The sequence below is a fragment of the Ovis canadensis genome, chromosome 4 (assembly GCF_042477335.2).
Source record: "Ovis canadensis isolate MfBH-ARS-UI-01 breed Bighorn chromosome 4, ARS-UI_OviCan_v2, whole genome shotgun sequence".
NCBI lineage: Eukaryota > Metazoa > Chordata > Mammalia > Artiodactyla > Bovidae > Ovis > Ovis canadensis.
In genome coordinates this window covers 67234726-67251156 of record NC_091248.1, presented here as the reverse complement: position 1 = coordinate 67251156, position 16431 = coordinate 67234726, and the positions used below count along the sequence as shown (strand labels likewise).

The following is a 16431-nucleotide window of genomic DNA, read 5'->3' as shown; positions in this document are numbered from 1 at the left end:
CAATAAGATACTAGCAAACTAAACGCAGCACATATGAAAAACATAATTCACCAGTGATCAATCTATGAAAAGGGAAAAAAAATGTTTGCAAACCATACATCTGATAAGGAGTTAATAACCAAGACCTATAGAAAAGATCCTACAACAACAATAAAAATACAATTGAAAAAATGAGAGAAGGACCTGAATACATATTTCTCCAAATAAAATAAACAAAAGGGGAACAGGTACATGACAAGATCCTTAACGTCATTAGTTATTAGGGGAATGCAAATTCAAACCACAATGAGATATCACCTTATACCTGTGAGAACAGCAATCACAAAAAGATAAGATAATAATGCTGGCAAGGATGTGGAAAAAAGATTACCCTTTTATGATATTGGTGAGATTGTAAATTGATACAGCTACTCTAGAAAATAGTATTCAGGATCCTCAAAAAAAATTAAAAATAGAACTACCTTATGATACCAAAATTCCACTCTTGGGAATATACCCAAAGCTAATAAAAACAATACCTTGAAAAGATATCTGCAGCCCCATGTTCACAGTATTTATAAAACCAAGATAGGAAAGCAACCTGTGTCCATCCATCAGTGAATGGCTAAAGAAACTGTGAAATATATAAATAAGAATGCTATTTAAGCATGAAAAAACAAGGAAATCCTATCATTGGCAACAACATGAATAGACCTTGAGGGCATTATGCCAAGTGAAATCAGTCAGGCAGAGAAAGACAAATAGTGTGTGATCTCACTTATATATGGATTATAAAAGAAAAACAAAAAAACTCATAGAAAAAGTTATCAGACTTGTAGCTACCAGAAGTGGGGTGGGGGAATGTGGTATGGAATTGGAGAAAGGTGGTCACAAGATACAAACTAAAATTATAGGATAAATCACTAGGGGTATAATGTACTACAATGTAACAACTATATTTAACAATGTTATATGATACACAGGGAAGTTTTCAAGAGGAAATTTTTTTTCTTCTTTTCTCCTCTTTTTCTTTTATTGTGTCTACATGACAAGATGGATATTTACTGAATTTATTGTGGTAATCATTTCATAATATATGCAAATTAAATCATCATGCTATATGCCTCAAATATATACAGTTATTATGTCAATTATTCCTCAGTAAAAAACAATTTAAAGTAATCATAAAAGTAAAAGATCACAGAAGTTCCCTACAACCCACCCAGAATAAGTATCAAAAGAACTCTTCAAGCTGTAGAAATGTTAGTAAGAGAGGTTAAGGATTGAGACCCCACAACTGGTAAGTGGTAGTTTTAACCTCATGCTGTTGACTCTAAAGAATGCACACTTTCTGCTTTGTAACAAGGACTCCTAGAACTAATCAAAGAATATCAGGAAATGTCAAAAAAGTAGGATGTATCTTAGCTACTAAAGACAGCAAAACTGGAATTGATAGCAGTATGTGAAAATGTGTCTATGATAAATTAAATTCAAAACCACACAAGTTCAAACAGATGAAATAAAACTATGATTAACTGGACATTAATGACAGAAGAGACTCTTAATACACAGTTTAAAGAAAAATGGTTAAAAATTTAGAAAATGTTCATCTGAAGCCAGCGTGCATGTTGTCCCTAGACCACTGCACATATTGAAGCTTTCAACCCTTCCCAGCCATGCAGCTCCTTTTGACTGACACCACCTAAAGGACCTCTAAGATCAGGTAAATTTCTCTTATAATGTACAACCTTATTATAAAATAAAAGGAAAGCTGTGTTCCTAAGAAATAAAACTGCTTACTAAGAAAATTAACATACGTTACTCATCCTTTCTCATTTCTTAGAAAACATATTTCACAACACAGAGTACTTACGATCACAGCATCATATTTCATAAGATACATACTCTGATCATTTTCTGGGTTTTGCCTAGAATTGACAGGCATATGTATATCTTTTGGAATTTGTTTTTTCCTTTGTAAATCAAACTTCCACACAAGGGAAAACTTTGAAAGAAGTGGTTATGAGACAAATTGTATTGGGTGAGTTCTAATATTTACTGTACAGATGAACAGACGATTCTCATCTAACATATTTTTATGACCATCATAGAGTGAACAGAGAATCTAGTTGTACATTTTTTTTGGAAAATTCTTTATATATTTGTGACTGAAAAGTTTAAGTAAATATACATGTAGAGATTTAAATTCAGTTTTGGATTTTAACTAGGCATGTTTTGTGATTGCTTTATATTTTATTAAACTACTAGATCCTTCCTCTTTTCTCTTTTCTAGATCAACATAAAATTTGCAAAAGAAAATTTTCCTCTATCATTTGGAATTTAAACACTTAGATATTGAGTATTATTCTTTTGCACCTGGAGACTATAGACTTCCCTTAAAAGCAGTAACCTGAATTCAGTAAAAATCACCAGGAATGTAGACTGGGAGATTAAATCTAGAAGCAAATAGGACCACGGCTTCATCTAACTAATCAAATGGAAAAAAGAAAAGAAAAGAATAGAAAACTCAGTTATGGATGTAGGTTTTCTACATTGCAATATTAAAGGAAGTCTTTTTCCCAGTTCAAGTTCTTTCCCACTTCTATTGATTTTTCAGGATTTTTTTAAGGTCCATTTACAAGCAAGCCACAATAATTACGAACTCCACAAAGCTAAACACTCATTCATTTTATATCTTCAGCACCTCAAATTTTCTCTTAGTAAATGGAAAGCAAGTATTTGTTGAAAATAGAAAGGAATGAATAATCAGTCATTAAAAACTCAGATACAATACTATAAAATATTAAGTGCAAGAAGACTATTAGTCTCATTCTGATAAACGTTTCTAGAGTAAATTTTTACTATTATTTAAATTCCACTTGTTTCATCTTAATGGGTACTTCAGAAAATGTAACTGTTGATAAATGTTTTAACTAAAGCTATCAGAAAACCAGTACAATACAAGCTAAATTTTCTTAACATAAATTACTAATAGAACTTCTTTTGACTCACATTGATGCAAACTGAAATAAAAATTTAAAAATGAATTGTTATATTTTATGCATAACAATTCTTATGGAAATAACTAATTATTAAAAATTAATAAATTAAGATATCCTTTTTGTTTAATGAATTTGCATATAGAATGTTTACTATAAAAATATTGACTTCAATTTCTTGAAGTTTTTTTTTTTTTTTTCAAAAAACTACATATTTTCATAAATCAGTCATTAGACATACATGCCATTCCGTATTGTCATCTTCTTTGCCAAGAGTTAGCAACTTGGTGAGTGGATTTCCAGTGAGACCAGTGTCACTCTCAGGAGACGGGTGTCCATGCTGCACCAGAAGCTCACTGCTTGGCGTGGGAGGATGTGACCTTTTAAAACTTTGGTTGAGAATCTGGTGGTCAAGGGTCATGAAGGGTTTTACTTGCTGTCGCTGAACCTTCTGTAGCTGAGTCCTTGCAGGACTTTCCAAGTGTGCTGGGACCTACCAAATAGAAACCAAACAAATGCAATGTGTAGCATCATCTGGTAAAGAAGTTCCACTTTTGACAACTGAATTATGACAGTAAACACTATAATGTCCAGTTTCTTTCTTATTTATGATCTATACATCTGTCATAATTTACATAAGATATTAATGGGTTATAGTTTTAAGGAATAATTTAAACTTTACTAGAATATTTTAGTAAATATTCAAGGGATTAGATCTGATAGACAGGGATTAGATTCAAGGGATTAGATCTGATAGACAGAGTACCTGATGAACTATGGACGGAGGTTTGTGACACTGTACAGGAGGCAGGGATCAAGACCATCCCCAAGGAAAAGAAGTGCAAAAAGGCAAAATGGTTGTCTGAAGAGGCCTTACAAATAGCTGTGAAGTGAAGAGAAGTGAAAAGATAGACGAGAAGAGAAATAGAAGTGACAGGCAAAGGAGAAAAGGAAAGATATACCCATTTGAATGCAGAGTTCCAAAGAATAGCAAGGAGAGATAAGAAAGCCTTCCTCAGTGATCACTACAAAGAAATAGAGGAAAACAATCGAATGGAAGAGTCTAAAGATCTCTTCAAGAAAATTAGAGATACCAAGGGAACATTTCATGCAAAGATGGGCTCAATAAAGGATAGAAATGGTACGGACCTAACAGAAACAGAAGATATTAAGAAGAGGTGGCAACAATACACAGAAGAACTATACAAATACGATCTCTAAGACCCAGATAATCATGATGGTGTGATCAGACATCCTTGAATGTGAAGTCAAGTGGGCCTTAGGAAACATCACTACAAATAAAGCTAGGGAGGTGATGGAATTCCAGTTGAGTTATTTCAAATCCTAAAAGCTGATGCTGTGAAAGTGCTGTACTCAATATGCCAGCAAATCTGGAAAGCTCAGCAGTGGCCACAGGACTGGAAAAGGTCAGTTTTCATTCCAATCTCAAAGAAAAGCAATGCCAAAGAATGTTCAAACTACCACACGGTTGCTCTCATCTCACACACTAGCAAAGTAATGCTCAACGTTCTCCAAGCCAGGCTTCAGCAGTACATGAACCGTGAACTTCCATATGTTCAAGCTGGATTTAGAAAAGCCAGAGGAACCAGAGATCAAATTGGTAACATCTGTTGGATCATCGAAAAAGTGAGAGAGTTCCAGAAAAACATCTACTTCTGCTTCATTGACTATGCAGAAGCCTTTGACTGTGTGGATCACCACAAAATGTGGAAAATTCTTCAAGAGATGGGAATACCAGACGACCTGACTGCCTCCTAAGAAATCGGCATGCAGGTCAAGAAGCAACAGTTAGAACTGGACATGGAACAACAGACTGGTTTCAAATTGGGAAAGGAGTATGTCAAGGCTACATATTGTCACCCTGCTTATTTAACTTATATGCAGAATACATCATGAGAAATGCTGGACTGGATGAAGCACAAGCTGGAATTGAGATTGCCAGAGGAAATATCAACAACCTCAGATATGTAGATGATACCATCTTATGGCAGAAAGCAGAGAACTAAAGAGCCTCTTGATGAAGGTGAAAGAGGAGAGTGAAAAAGTTGGCTTCATATTCAACATTCAAAAACACAGGTCATGGTATCCGGTCCCATCACTTCATGGCAAACAGACGGGGAAACAATGGCAACAGTGAGAGACTATTTTGGAGACTATCACTGCAGATGGTGACTGCAGCCGGTGACTGCAGCCATGAATTTCAAAGACACTTGCTCCTTGGAAGAAAAACTGTGACCACCCTAGACAGCATATTAAAAAGCAGAGACATTACTTCACCAACAAATGTTTGTCTAGTCAAAGCTTTGGTTTTTCCAGTAGTTATGTATGGATATAAGAGTTGGACTTTAAAGAAAGCTGAACACCGAAGAAATGATGCTTTGAACTATGGTGTTGGAGAAGACTCTTGACAGTCCCTTGGACTGCAAGATCAAGCCAGTCAATCCTAAAATAAATCAGTCCTAACTATTCATAGGAAGGACTGATGCTGACGCTGAAACTCCAATACTTTGGCCACCCGATGTGAAGAACTGACTCATTGGAAAAGACCCCAAAGCTGGGAAAGATTGAAGGTGGGAGAAGGGGACGACAGAGGATGAGATCGCTGGATGGCATCACCAACTTGATGGACATGAGTTTGAGCAAACTCTGGGAGTTGATAGACAGGGAGACCTGGCATGCTTCAGCCCATGGGGTCGCAAAGAGTCGGACCTGACTGAGCGACTGAGCTGAACTGAAAATATTTTAAATGTTAACCAACTGTTTAAGAATGTCATTAAAATAACATGCAACTGGTACCAAACCTGGAATAAATATATAGGCAGCAAAACTTTTTGAGGATCTGATAAGAATGACTAAAATAATAAAAGGAATATACAGCTAATTCACTATTATTAGGGATTTTTATATAATATATATCTCCTAGATTCCTTTGTATTACATATAAACATTATATTGAATATAATATAATTATTTTTAATTAAAAGTTTAAAAAATTATCCATGAAGGAACAGAGACTAGAAATAAATATACTAAATATTGTCTGATACTTTATGGGTGATGAAAACCTAGGTGACTTTTTTTTCAATTTTCTATATTTTCAAGGTTTTGATACTGAGTTCATTTTCAGCTTTAAAAAAATCTTAACTTTAAATGCTTCTGTATTCTCACCTTATAATAACAATACTTTATTAAAGCCATTATGAATTGACAGAAAGAAAAGCATTCAGAGAAAAACTAGTGTCATGTGCCAACTAAGCAACTATCCAGTATTTTGAAATTCCTCTTTCAAAACATAGACTTAAAATTCTGGACATCTTCAGTCTAATTATCATAGTTAATGATATAAAATCATTTGTATAAGGACAACTTTAAGTACTCTAAGCTTTCCCTTTAAAAGCCTCTGAAAATAGGATTGCCCACCAGTCCCCGTTATATTTACTGTGCTGCAATATGGCTTCTAATACATTTTCCTCAAGTGGCCTATATATAATCCTATTTAATATTTCCCTCATGTTAAACAATAGTAAAGATTGCTGTACAGTGCTTATTTTTCCTTTTATTTCAGTTTCACAATCTACTCCTTAAATCCCTTAACATGCATTAGCTCAGATAAATAGCCTTTACAAAGGATTTTGCATTTAAATTAGCTGGTTTGGGTTACAATATTGTAGTAGTTACTTCAGTTTAATTCTGTTATGCTGACATTTTTAGCATTATTTTAATTGTACTACCATAAAATAATTTTTCAGTCATATAAAAAAGATTAAGATTGGTAATAAAGATTACACATATTACTAATTATATTGCTATGAGCTTTAAGTTGTAAAATAACATTTCATTAAAATGCCAGTGGTAATTTTTTAGGGTAGCTATTTAGATTATTCTACAGTTTTAAATTAATCCTTCTTAATCCACATACATCTACAAAACATACATTATAAATAGCATTTTCAGATTCACAAATCTGATTGATTTTCACACAATGTAAATGAATGCTAAAGAACACTGTATATTTTTCTAAGAAAAGCATGTTGAATCAGAATATACAACTTTCATTAACTAATTCATTCATTGATGCTAAAAACATCATTAGAGTACTTATTGCAGTACGTGTTACATCAAGTGTCCATGGGAAGTCATAGTTGTGACCCTAGGGCTCTAGAAATTTATAATATACTTGGGCAATATTAATACCACAGCAAAAATGATAATAATGATAAATATAGAAATATGCAACAAGTATCAAGCACTCTGCTAAGCATTTTATACATATTATTTCATTTACTTCTTGTTACAATCTTAGGATATAGATATGAATAATATCTACATTACACTATATAATTGAAGACACTAGAACTTAGGTTAAATGGCATGGCTGTCATCATTCCACTGGCAAGGAAAGGAGTGGGAATACAGGGCCTGGCTTTCTAAGCACTACAGGATATTGGTTCCTGATTGAAATTACTGGAACACAAAGCAAAAAGCTCAGAAATGTATTATCGTTGTTGTTGTTTACTTGCTAAGTCTGACTCTTTTGCGATCCCATGGACTGTAGCCTTCCAGGTTCCTCAGTCCATGGGATTTCCCAGGCAAAAATACTGAAGTAGGTTGCCATTTTCTTCTTCAGGGGATCTTCCAGGCCCAAGGCTGAACCCATGTCTCCCACTTGGCAGGCAGATTCTTTACCACTGAGCCACCTGGGAGGTAAACCATAATCAGAGTTTCAAAGTCTTCACCTATAAGGCCAGAGCAGTTGCAGACTGTGAATTGGTTCTTTAGATTATCAAAGAGATTAAGACCACTCAGATGTAAGGAAGTTTTGCTATTAAAAATAATAAGTAAAACACATTTCTTGAACTCTGAATTACTCAAATAATAATTATTATTAATATTGTTTTCATAATCTCTGAATTATGTCTCAACATTATCTCTCTGGAATGCTGTTACTGCAACTAAAAATAATAATCAGCTTAAATTCAAGACTTTTATTTCATGTAAAAGAATTTATTTACTTTTATTCTCCCTATTTTCCAAAACATTATAAATAACTATGAGTTGTAAATGTGGTGTGGAGTAGGGAAAGACACCCCACTCCAGTATTCTTGTCTGGAAAATTCTATGGCCAGAGGAGCCTGGTGGACTACAGTCCATGGGGTCACAAAAGGTTGGACATGACTGAGCAACTGAGCACACACACATGTAAATGTGGTGAAAGGTATTTACACCATTAGATGCAGGCTGAAGATTAATATTGCAACTGAGTGCCAAATTTACCCATGAGCATCCTGACAACAAAGGGAAAATGAAAATTATTAAAACATATTAGGTGGAACCTTCTGGAATCACAGATACTTAACCATTTTGATCTACAAAATGTCTGTTCCATATTGTTGTTCAGTCACTCAGTTGTTTCCAGCTCTTTGCAACCCCATGGACTGCAGCACACCAGGCTTCCCTGTCCTTTGCCATCTCCCAGAGCTTGATCAAACTCATGTCCATTGAGTTGGTGATGCCATCCAACCATCTTGTCCTCTGTCATCCCCTTTTCCTCCAGCCTTCAATCTTTCAGGCACCAGGGCCTTTTCCAATGAGTCAGTTCTTCGCCTCAGGTGGCCAGAGTATTGGAGTTTCAGTTTTAGCACTAGTCCCTTCAATGATATTCAGGATTGATTTGCTTTAGGATTGACTGGTTTGATCTCCTTGCAGTTCAAGGGACTCTTAAGAATCTTCTCCAACACCACAGTTCAAAAGTATCAATTCTTCAGCACTCAGCCTTTTTTATTGTCCAGCTCTCATATCCATACATGACTACTGGAAAAACCATAGCCTTGACTACACAGATTTTTGTAGGCAAAGTAATGTCTCTGCTGTTTAATATGTTGTCTAGCTTTGTCATAGCTTTTCTACCAAGGAGCAAGCATCTTTTAATTTCATGGCTGCAGTCACCACCTGCAGTGATTTTGGAGCCCAAGAAAATAAATTCTGTCACTGTTTCCATCGTTTCCCCATCTATTCACCATGAAGTGATGGGACCAGATCCCATGGTCTCCATTTTCTGAGTTTTGAGTTTTAAGCCAACTTTTCACTCTCCTCTTTCACTTTCATCAAAAGGCTTCCTAGTTCCTCTTGCTTTCTGCGATAAGGGTGGTGTAATCTGCATATGTGAGATTATTGATATTTCTCCCATCATTCTTGATTCCAGCTTGTGCTTCATCCAGCTGGGAATTTCACATGCTTTGATGCTGGGAGGGATTGGGAGCAGGAGGAGAAGGGGATGACAGAGGATGAGATGGCTGGATGGCATCACCGACTCGATGGATGTGAGTTTGGGTGAACTCTGGGAGTTGGTGATGGACAGGGAGGCCTGGCGTGCTGCGATTCATGGGGTTGCAAAGAGTCGGACATGACTGAGTGACTGAACCGAACTGACTCTTCATATAAGTTAAATAAGTAGGGTGACAATATACAGCCTTGACATACTCCTTTCCCAATTTTGAACCAGTCCATTGTTCCATATCTGGTTCTAACTGTGGCTTCTTGACCTGCATACAGGTTTCTCTGGTATTTCTATCTCTTAGAGAAATTTCCACAGTTATAATTCAACCTAATGTATATTTCTTAAAAGTAATTAAATCATACCAGCTCTGAGGAAAGACATATATTTTTCAGAAAAATATCCAAGAATTTATAAACTAGATTTTTTCATAAAAGACATAATTGATACAATTCTAGTAGCAGATTTGTAATATGTGCAGTGAAATTCTTTACATTCTCAGGTTTAAATATATATATATATATGTACACATACATATATATATTTATTTATTATCTTAAACTGAGTCTTCCAGGAACAATCTGAAACTTGACTATGGGAGGTTTACTGGGGGCTGCTCTCAAAACCAGTTCGACACTACAATGAGGGAAGCAGGATCAGATGGAAGCAAGTGTAATTCAGTCATGAAGGGGATAATGTTTGCCAAGCACCATAACATCCACCACATTTATTCTTGATCAAAAGCCCAAAGCATAATATGAATCAGCTCAAGTGAAAGCCCAAACATAAAACTTTATACTAATTTGACTTGACCCTTAGATACCAGAGACCACACTTAGAGCAGGTGAAACAGTGTTTTCCAAACCACTTTATACAGCAGAACAGACTGGTTCCAAATAGGAAAAGGAGTATGTCAAGGCTGTATATTGTCACCCTGCTTATTTAACTTCTATGCAGAGTACATCATGAGAAACGCTGGGCTGGAAGAAGCACAAGCTGGGATCAAGATTGCTGGAAGAAATATCAATAACCTCAGATAAGCAGATGACACCACCCTTATGGCAGAAAGTGAAGAGGAACTAAAAAGCCTCTTGATGAAAGTGAAAGAGGAGAGTGAAAAAGCTGGCTTAAAGCTCAACATTCAGAAACGAAGATCATGGATCTGGTCCCAACACTTCATGGCAAATAGATGGGGAAACAGTGGAAACAGTGTCAGACTTTTTATTTTTTTTAAAGATGCTTACTCCTTGGAAGGAAAGTTATGACCAACCTAGACAGCATATTAAAAAGCAGAGACATTACTTTGCCAACAAATGTCCATCTAGTCAAGGCTATGGTTTTTCCAGTAGTCATGTATGGATGTGAGAGTTGGACTGTGAAGAAAGCTGAGCACTGAAGAACTGATGCTTTTGAACTGTGGTGTTGGAGAAGACTCTTGGGAGTCCCTTGGACTGCAAGGAGATCCAACCAGTCCATTCTAAAGGAGATCAGCCCTGGGATTTCTTTGGAAGGAATGATGCTAAAGCTGAAACTCCAGTACTTTGGCCACCTCATGCGAAGAGTTGACTCATTGGAAAAGACTCTGATGCTGGGAGGGATTGGGAGCAGGAGGAGAAGGGGATGACAGAGGATGAGATGGCTGGATGGCACCACTGACTCGATGGACATGAGTTTGAGCAGACCCTGGGGGTTGGTGATGGACGGGGAGGCCTGGCATGCTGCGAATCATGGGGTCACGAAGAGTCGGACATGACTGAGTGACTGAAATGAACTGAACTGAACTGAACTACTGAACCTAGAGGATCAGCTCGTTAGATCCTAGACCCAATATCAGTTATCTCAAGCTTTGATAGAAATTATGTTTTTTTCAGAAGTTCCATTATTTGGAGTTACAAAAATGAAACAGCTTAAAACATCCAATTATTTATTTAATGTGTTTCAAATGTAGTTAAGCTCTCATAATCTAATAGAGAGATGTGGATCTTTTTAAAAAGTAGAAATGCATGTGTTGATATGCTATAAAAATGCTTACATTCATTAATAAGATAACAGAGGGAATGTACTTAATGGGTCAATTTAAGAATTTTTTTAAATTAGAAATACACAAATTCCTACAAGTACGAGAGGCTAAAGAAGTTGGTCAAGAAGAGGGAAAAAAAGCATTATTCTGGTTGTAGAAAATATAATCACTGGAGAATCACAAATGCAAACTATATGTGTTTACGGTTTTTTTTAATTTCTATTCCTATTTTTAGACTAGAATAGGTGCAGGAAAATTCTGTTTATTGAGAGAATGATGGAAACCCATGAGCAAGCCCGGCCAATACTACAGACAAAAAGTCAGATATTCTCTGACACAGCAGAAGATGATTAAGAATATCTGATACCTGAGGTCTATTTTAAATTCCAAGGTTTAGATCAGTCTTGGATGGTTTCACCTATATAAATCAATAAATATTAAGTTAAAAATGAAAACTAACAAATTGTTATGCGGCCCTATTTGTGTTTGTATTTAAAATCTCCTGGTAGGTAGTAGAGCTGTGGAGTAATACAGCCCAGGCAAGCAGTTCTGGCTAGAAGGGCTCTCTACGTTCCCATGAGGAGGCATTCTTATTCTCACGTGAAGTGAAATGAAGTGAAGTGAAACCGCTCAGTCGTGTCCAACTCTTTGCAACCCCATGGATTGTAGCCTACCAGGCTCCTCTGTCCATGGAATTTTCCAGGCAAGAGTACTGGAGTGGGTTGCCACATGAATTACCCCAATTTGCATTTCATTGTGCCACACTATAGCCTTTTCACTTAGTCCTCAGATGAGTTTCAGATCCTATCTAGTGGATAGCAACAGGAAGGGTATTTTGTGGGAGAAAATTTTAGAAACAATTGGTTGGGTGGCTGTACAAAAAAACAAAAACTGTGAAGGATTTCATCAACCCTGTGATTCTCTGTCTATGATATTGTCCACTTTTATCATATATTCTTAAATATTGGAACAAATCATATAAAAACTTTTAAACATAATTCATATTTATGCAAATATATATAAGATAGCCTCTTTAAAAAGTTACCTTTTTACAGAGAAATCATAAGGTAATTATAAAAGCCATCAGCTAATTCTTTCAACATTCACTCAGCAATGAGAGCGTGCTCTTTGTTAAAGCTAGTCCCAAGGGAAAATCATTCCTTTCCAGAAAGCAGGTCTGTGACCTATGTGTCACCATCCACCTGGAGACCACTTATCTTAACTGAGGGCACAGAACCTGGGAGGAGATGAAGCACCTTCTGGGTACTGGGCTTTTGAAATTCAAAACTAAAATGTGGTGGCAAACAGCGCACAAGCAATTGTCTCAATAACAAGGCATTTTATCATCATTAATTTGACTCGCCAGAAAAAAAAAAACAATCAGGCATGACTATCTGCAAAAACAGAAACAGAAACATACTCAGCAAGAAAAATATTTATTTTATACATATTTACTATTTGGTCATAGTAAATAAAAGCACTTATACTACCACCACACACACACGCAAGCATGTATATACACACAGGAAAAAAGCAAGACAGACAATCTCATTCACTACAACATGACAGTCCTTATTTAATTTTGCTAATTTTGTACTAAGGTTGAGTTTAATAAATGAAGTAAAAGCTTGGATTTCATGAGTAATAGGTAACTATTAATTATGTTCCCAGTAGCAAAGGTATATAAGAAGAAATCTATTTTGGGGAGCTTATGAATCTACTACCTCCTAGATACCTACTCATAAAAGCCATATGACATTTGTTAATATTCTGTAGCAAAGATTAATAACTCATTTCTTCAAATCTTACTTTCTTCACAGCAGTCTTTGGATATGATATACCCATAAATCTCATCTTGACTAAACCTAAAATTATACAGTCGAGCTTGTCTGATTGAGATATAACTACTGAACAAAGTAGGCCAGGTTCATCAAAAGTTTTACTTAGATTTCTAAATAGCTGTCAGCATATTTCAGCTGAACATTATATAATCCAAAGCTATTTAATGGATAATAATATAATACGTGATTGTAACATATTTTTTCACTCCCAATCATTTGAATTTGGATAATTCCAATGGTGTGTCTTTAGAAGAGGCCCACACTTAAGAGACTTTAAAGAAGCATGAATATTATTAAGCAGAGTTTTCCTAATTCAATAGTATTCTAGCAGGAAAAATGCTTGCACTCCACAAGCCCTCATATTTTTACTGTAAAGTGTTAGTTTCCCTAACAACTCCATCTAGCTCCACCTATACTTGCATTGATTTACTTTTTGTTACCATCTCAGGAAAATTACATTTTGTATCCCAGCTGGCACTAGTGGTAAAGAATCCTCCTGCCAACGCAAGAGACATAAGAGACTCAGGTTCAGTCCTTGAGTACAGAAGATCCCCTGGAGGAGGCAATGGCAACCCACTTCAGTGCTGCTGCCTGGAGAACACAAATGGACAGAGAAGCCTGGAGAGCTAAGTCCATAGGGTTGCAATGAGTTGGAAATGACTGAAGCGACTCAACAGGCACACATGCATACATCTTTAAAAGAATTAGAACAAATGCCAGAAAGGACTGTGGTCTGTCTGTTTTTTAAGAATATGTGTTTTTAGAAATTGAGAGCAATAAGTATCAACTAAGAATCACATCAGACACTGACCACTTCCCACTGACTTCAAAATGCCGCAACAGCCACACACACACATTAAAGTCGCCTTGCAATATCATCACTAACTGAAACACGTTAATATGAAAAATGCAGATAACTTAGGTGATAATGCTTTAAAATATATATAACATTGCATTTACAGGCTTAGCATTCATTAACTCTACAAATATTTGAGTGCCTACTACACATCAGGTTTTACACTACTGTGATAAGCTCTGGGGATGTAATTATGAACAAAATAGGTACAACCTAGTATTCAGAGTTCACAGTCTACTACAAGAGATAGATAATTAAAATATAATCATAACACAATGTGATAAACCCTATGAAAGTAAAAGGTGTCACAAAATCAAGCAGAAAGGCCTAGATAAAATGGGAATAAATCATTCAAATGATAGTTCCTGCTATTAATTCCACTGATTCATTCACTTAATAAATATGTATATGTCTCTATAGAGAGCCGATTGTGTGGGAACAATGGTGAAGTTTATGAACAGGTGGAAGATACAGATTTTACTCTGTACTTTCAAGTATTACAAGTGAGGGACAGGAGAGATACACATGACTATGATCCTCTAGAAAAAGATCATCTAAACAGAAGTTAGGGACAACTTCCCTAAAGAAGGGATGGTAGGGTTGGATCTGGAGGATGAGTAAGGAGGAAGGAGAGGAAGAGTATGGAAAAAAAAATTCCGTGGAGATAGAGAAGCATGTGGGGAGACCCTGGTGGGAAGAAATAAGATGAGAAAAATGCACTGGAAGGAGATAACACGACCAGACCAGAGTGTGCTATAATGCTGGGAAGGTCAGGAGGGCCAGTTCATCAATTCATGCGGCATTTTCAGTATACAGAGATATCTTATTTCCTTTCCCACAAGAATGACGGCAGTAACAGTTACATGGGATGAATTTTAGAGGGACAAAATATGAGAATCTAGAAGAGAAAAAAGGGCTGCTTGAATTAGGGTCATGTGATAAGGGCTGTCAGTCACATGGAAACAAATATATGGAGTCAAGAGATGTTTAGAAATGGATTAAGAAATAACATCTGAGGTTCTGACTTGAGTGACTGAATAGACAGTGATGCTCTTCACGGAGAAGACTGGGTATGTTGAGGGCAACAAAGAATCATAAGTTTAGTTTGGAACACACTGAGTTTGTGATGTTTTGAAGGTACCTGAGAAGGTATGTGAAGTATACAGCTGCATATATGGGTCTGGAATTCAGAGGTAAGGTATGGGTTGTGAATAAAGTTTACAAAACATTTATGCTTAAGTGATAACCAAGATGATCTTTGCAGGATGTACAGAAGAGAAGATAAAAGACAGCCTAGTGTCAAAGATGGTAAACTCACAAGTTCTAATTACACATAGGGAAATCTATTCTGATTCTAAACTTTTATTTTTCCCTTGGGTTCCATTAATTTCTTCTTCACATTTTGCAAAATGCTTACTTGAAGTTTTTGTGTGTTACATTGTCAGGTAAATCCTCTTTAACAAAATAGTTGTTAGTTTGCCCTATTTCCAAAAGTATGCATTCGACCTCTTGATGTAGATACAGAGCTCCTTTCCTAGCCCAGTAGCACTGCAACTCTAACATTCTCAGTCTCCCATCTCTTAACTACAATATCGAAATCCAAAACGTGCTAAAAGTGGGAGTTTTTTTAATTTAAGTTTGGCACAAACTAATTTGGTGGCAAAATCAAACCTGAAATGAAACAAGGCTATAACCCTTCTTTAGCCCTCTAACAGCAGATATCCATATGCACAGTTGAAGGTACAGTAGTGTTTGATTATGGGATGCTGTTTTGGATTCTGGAGGCTGTGGTGAAATATAGTATCATAAATAAATACTCAGTTGGGCCTCTGCAATTATTTTCTAAAATTTCAGTACAATATTTAACTATTTTATTTTCAGAAATTACAGTGTATCATAAATTCAAATTAAGCATATTCTCTCTTGGAGAAATAATAGGTGAGGAAATGTTCTTTCCAATTCAATAAACCAACTGAATAAATGAAAGATGTATTCTTCCCTTAATAGGAAAGAATTGTTCAGTTATAAAATTTTATTTTGATACCATTAGACATTTAGGTTTAGTGTTTATGGCTATATTTAAGTAAGTCAATACTCCAGTTTATATTCTTTTTAGAAGTTTCTCATACAATTAAATTTTTTCATGTAAATGTGAAAATATACAAATTAATTATTTAAGCTAGATTCACTAAAATAAGTTTTAAATTCTGAAAAAAACACATTTATCCAAATTCATTAAGGCCTAAACATTGATATACATTAATAAAGCTACTATAAAACAAAAGACATTTTTCTTCAGAAATCAGCCATTGTGTTTAGATGAAGCTTTATACTTCACAGTTACTTTCAACTTAAAGCTCTCATGTAATGCTTAAATGTACTATTTTTCATCCTCTGTATAGTGATATTTTGATATCATTTTCATTATGAAATTGTGAATA

At 35.6% G+C, this 16431-nt stretch overlaps 1 protein-coding gene across 6 annotated transcripts in view; it reads right to left on the bottom strand.

Annotated features, from left to right (window-relative positions):
* Window positions 1-16431, bottom strand: part of TFEC (transcription factor EC) — a 224374-nt gene that overhangs the window by 64554 nt on the left and 143389 nt on the right. For all 6 annotated transcript variants that reach the window (XM_069587955.1, XM_069587952.1, XM_069587953.1 and 3 more), the window contains one exon: window positions 3220-3471. In XM_069587955.1, coding sequence (XP_069444056.1) covers window positions 3220-3399 — 180 coding nt within the window. In that variant the 5' untranslated portion in view covers window positions 3400-3471. The remainder of the gene's footprint in view (window positions 1-3219; window positions 3472-16431) is intronic.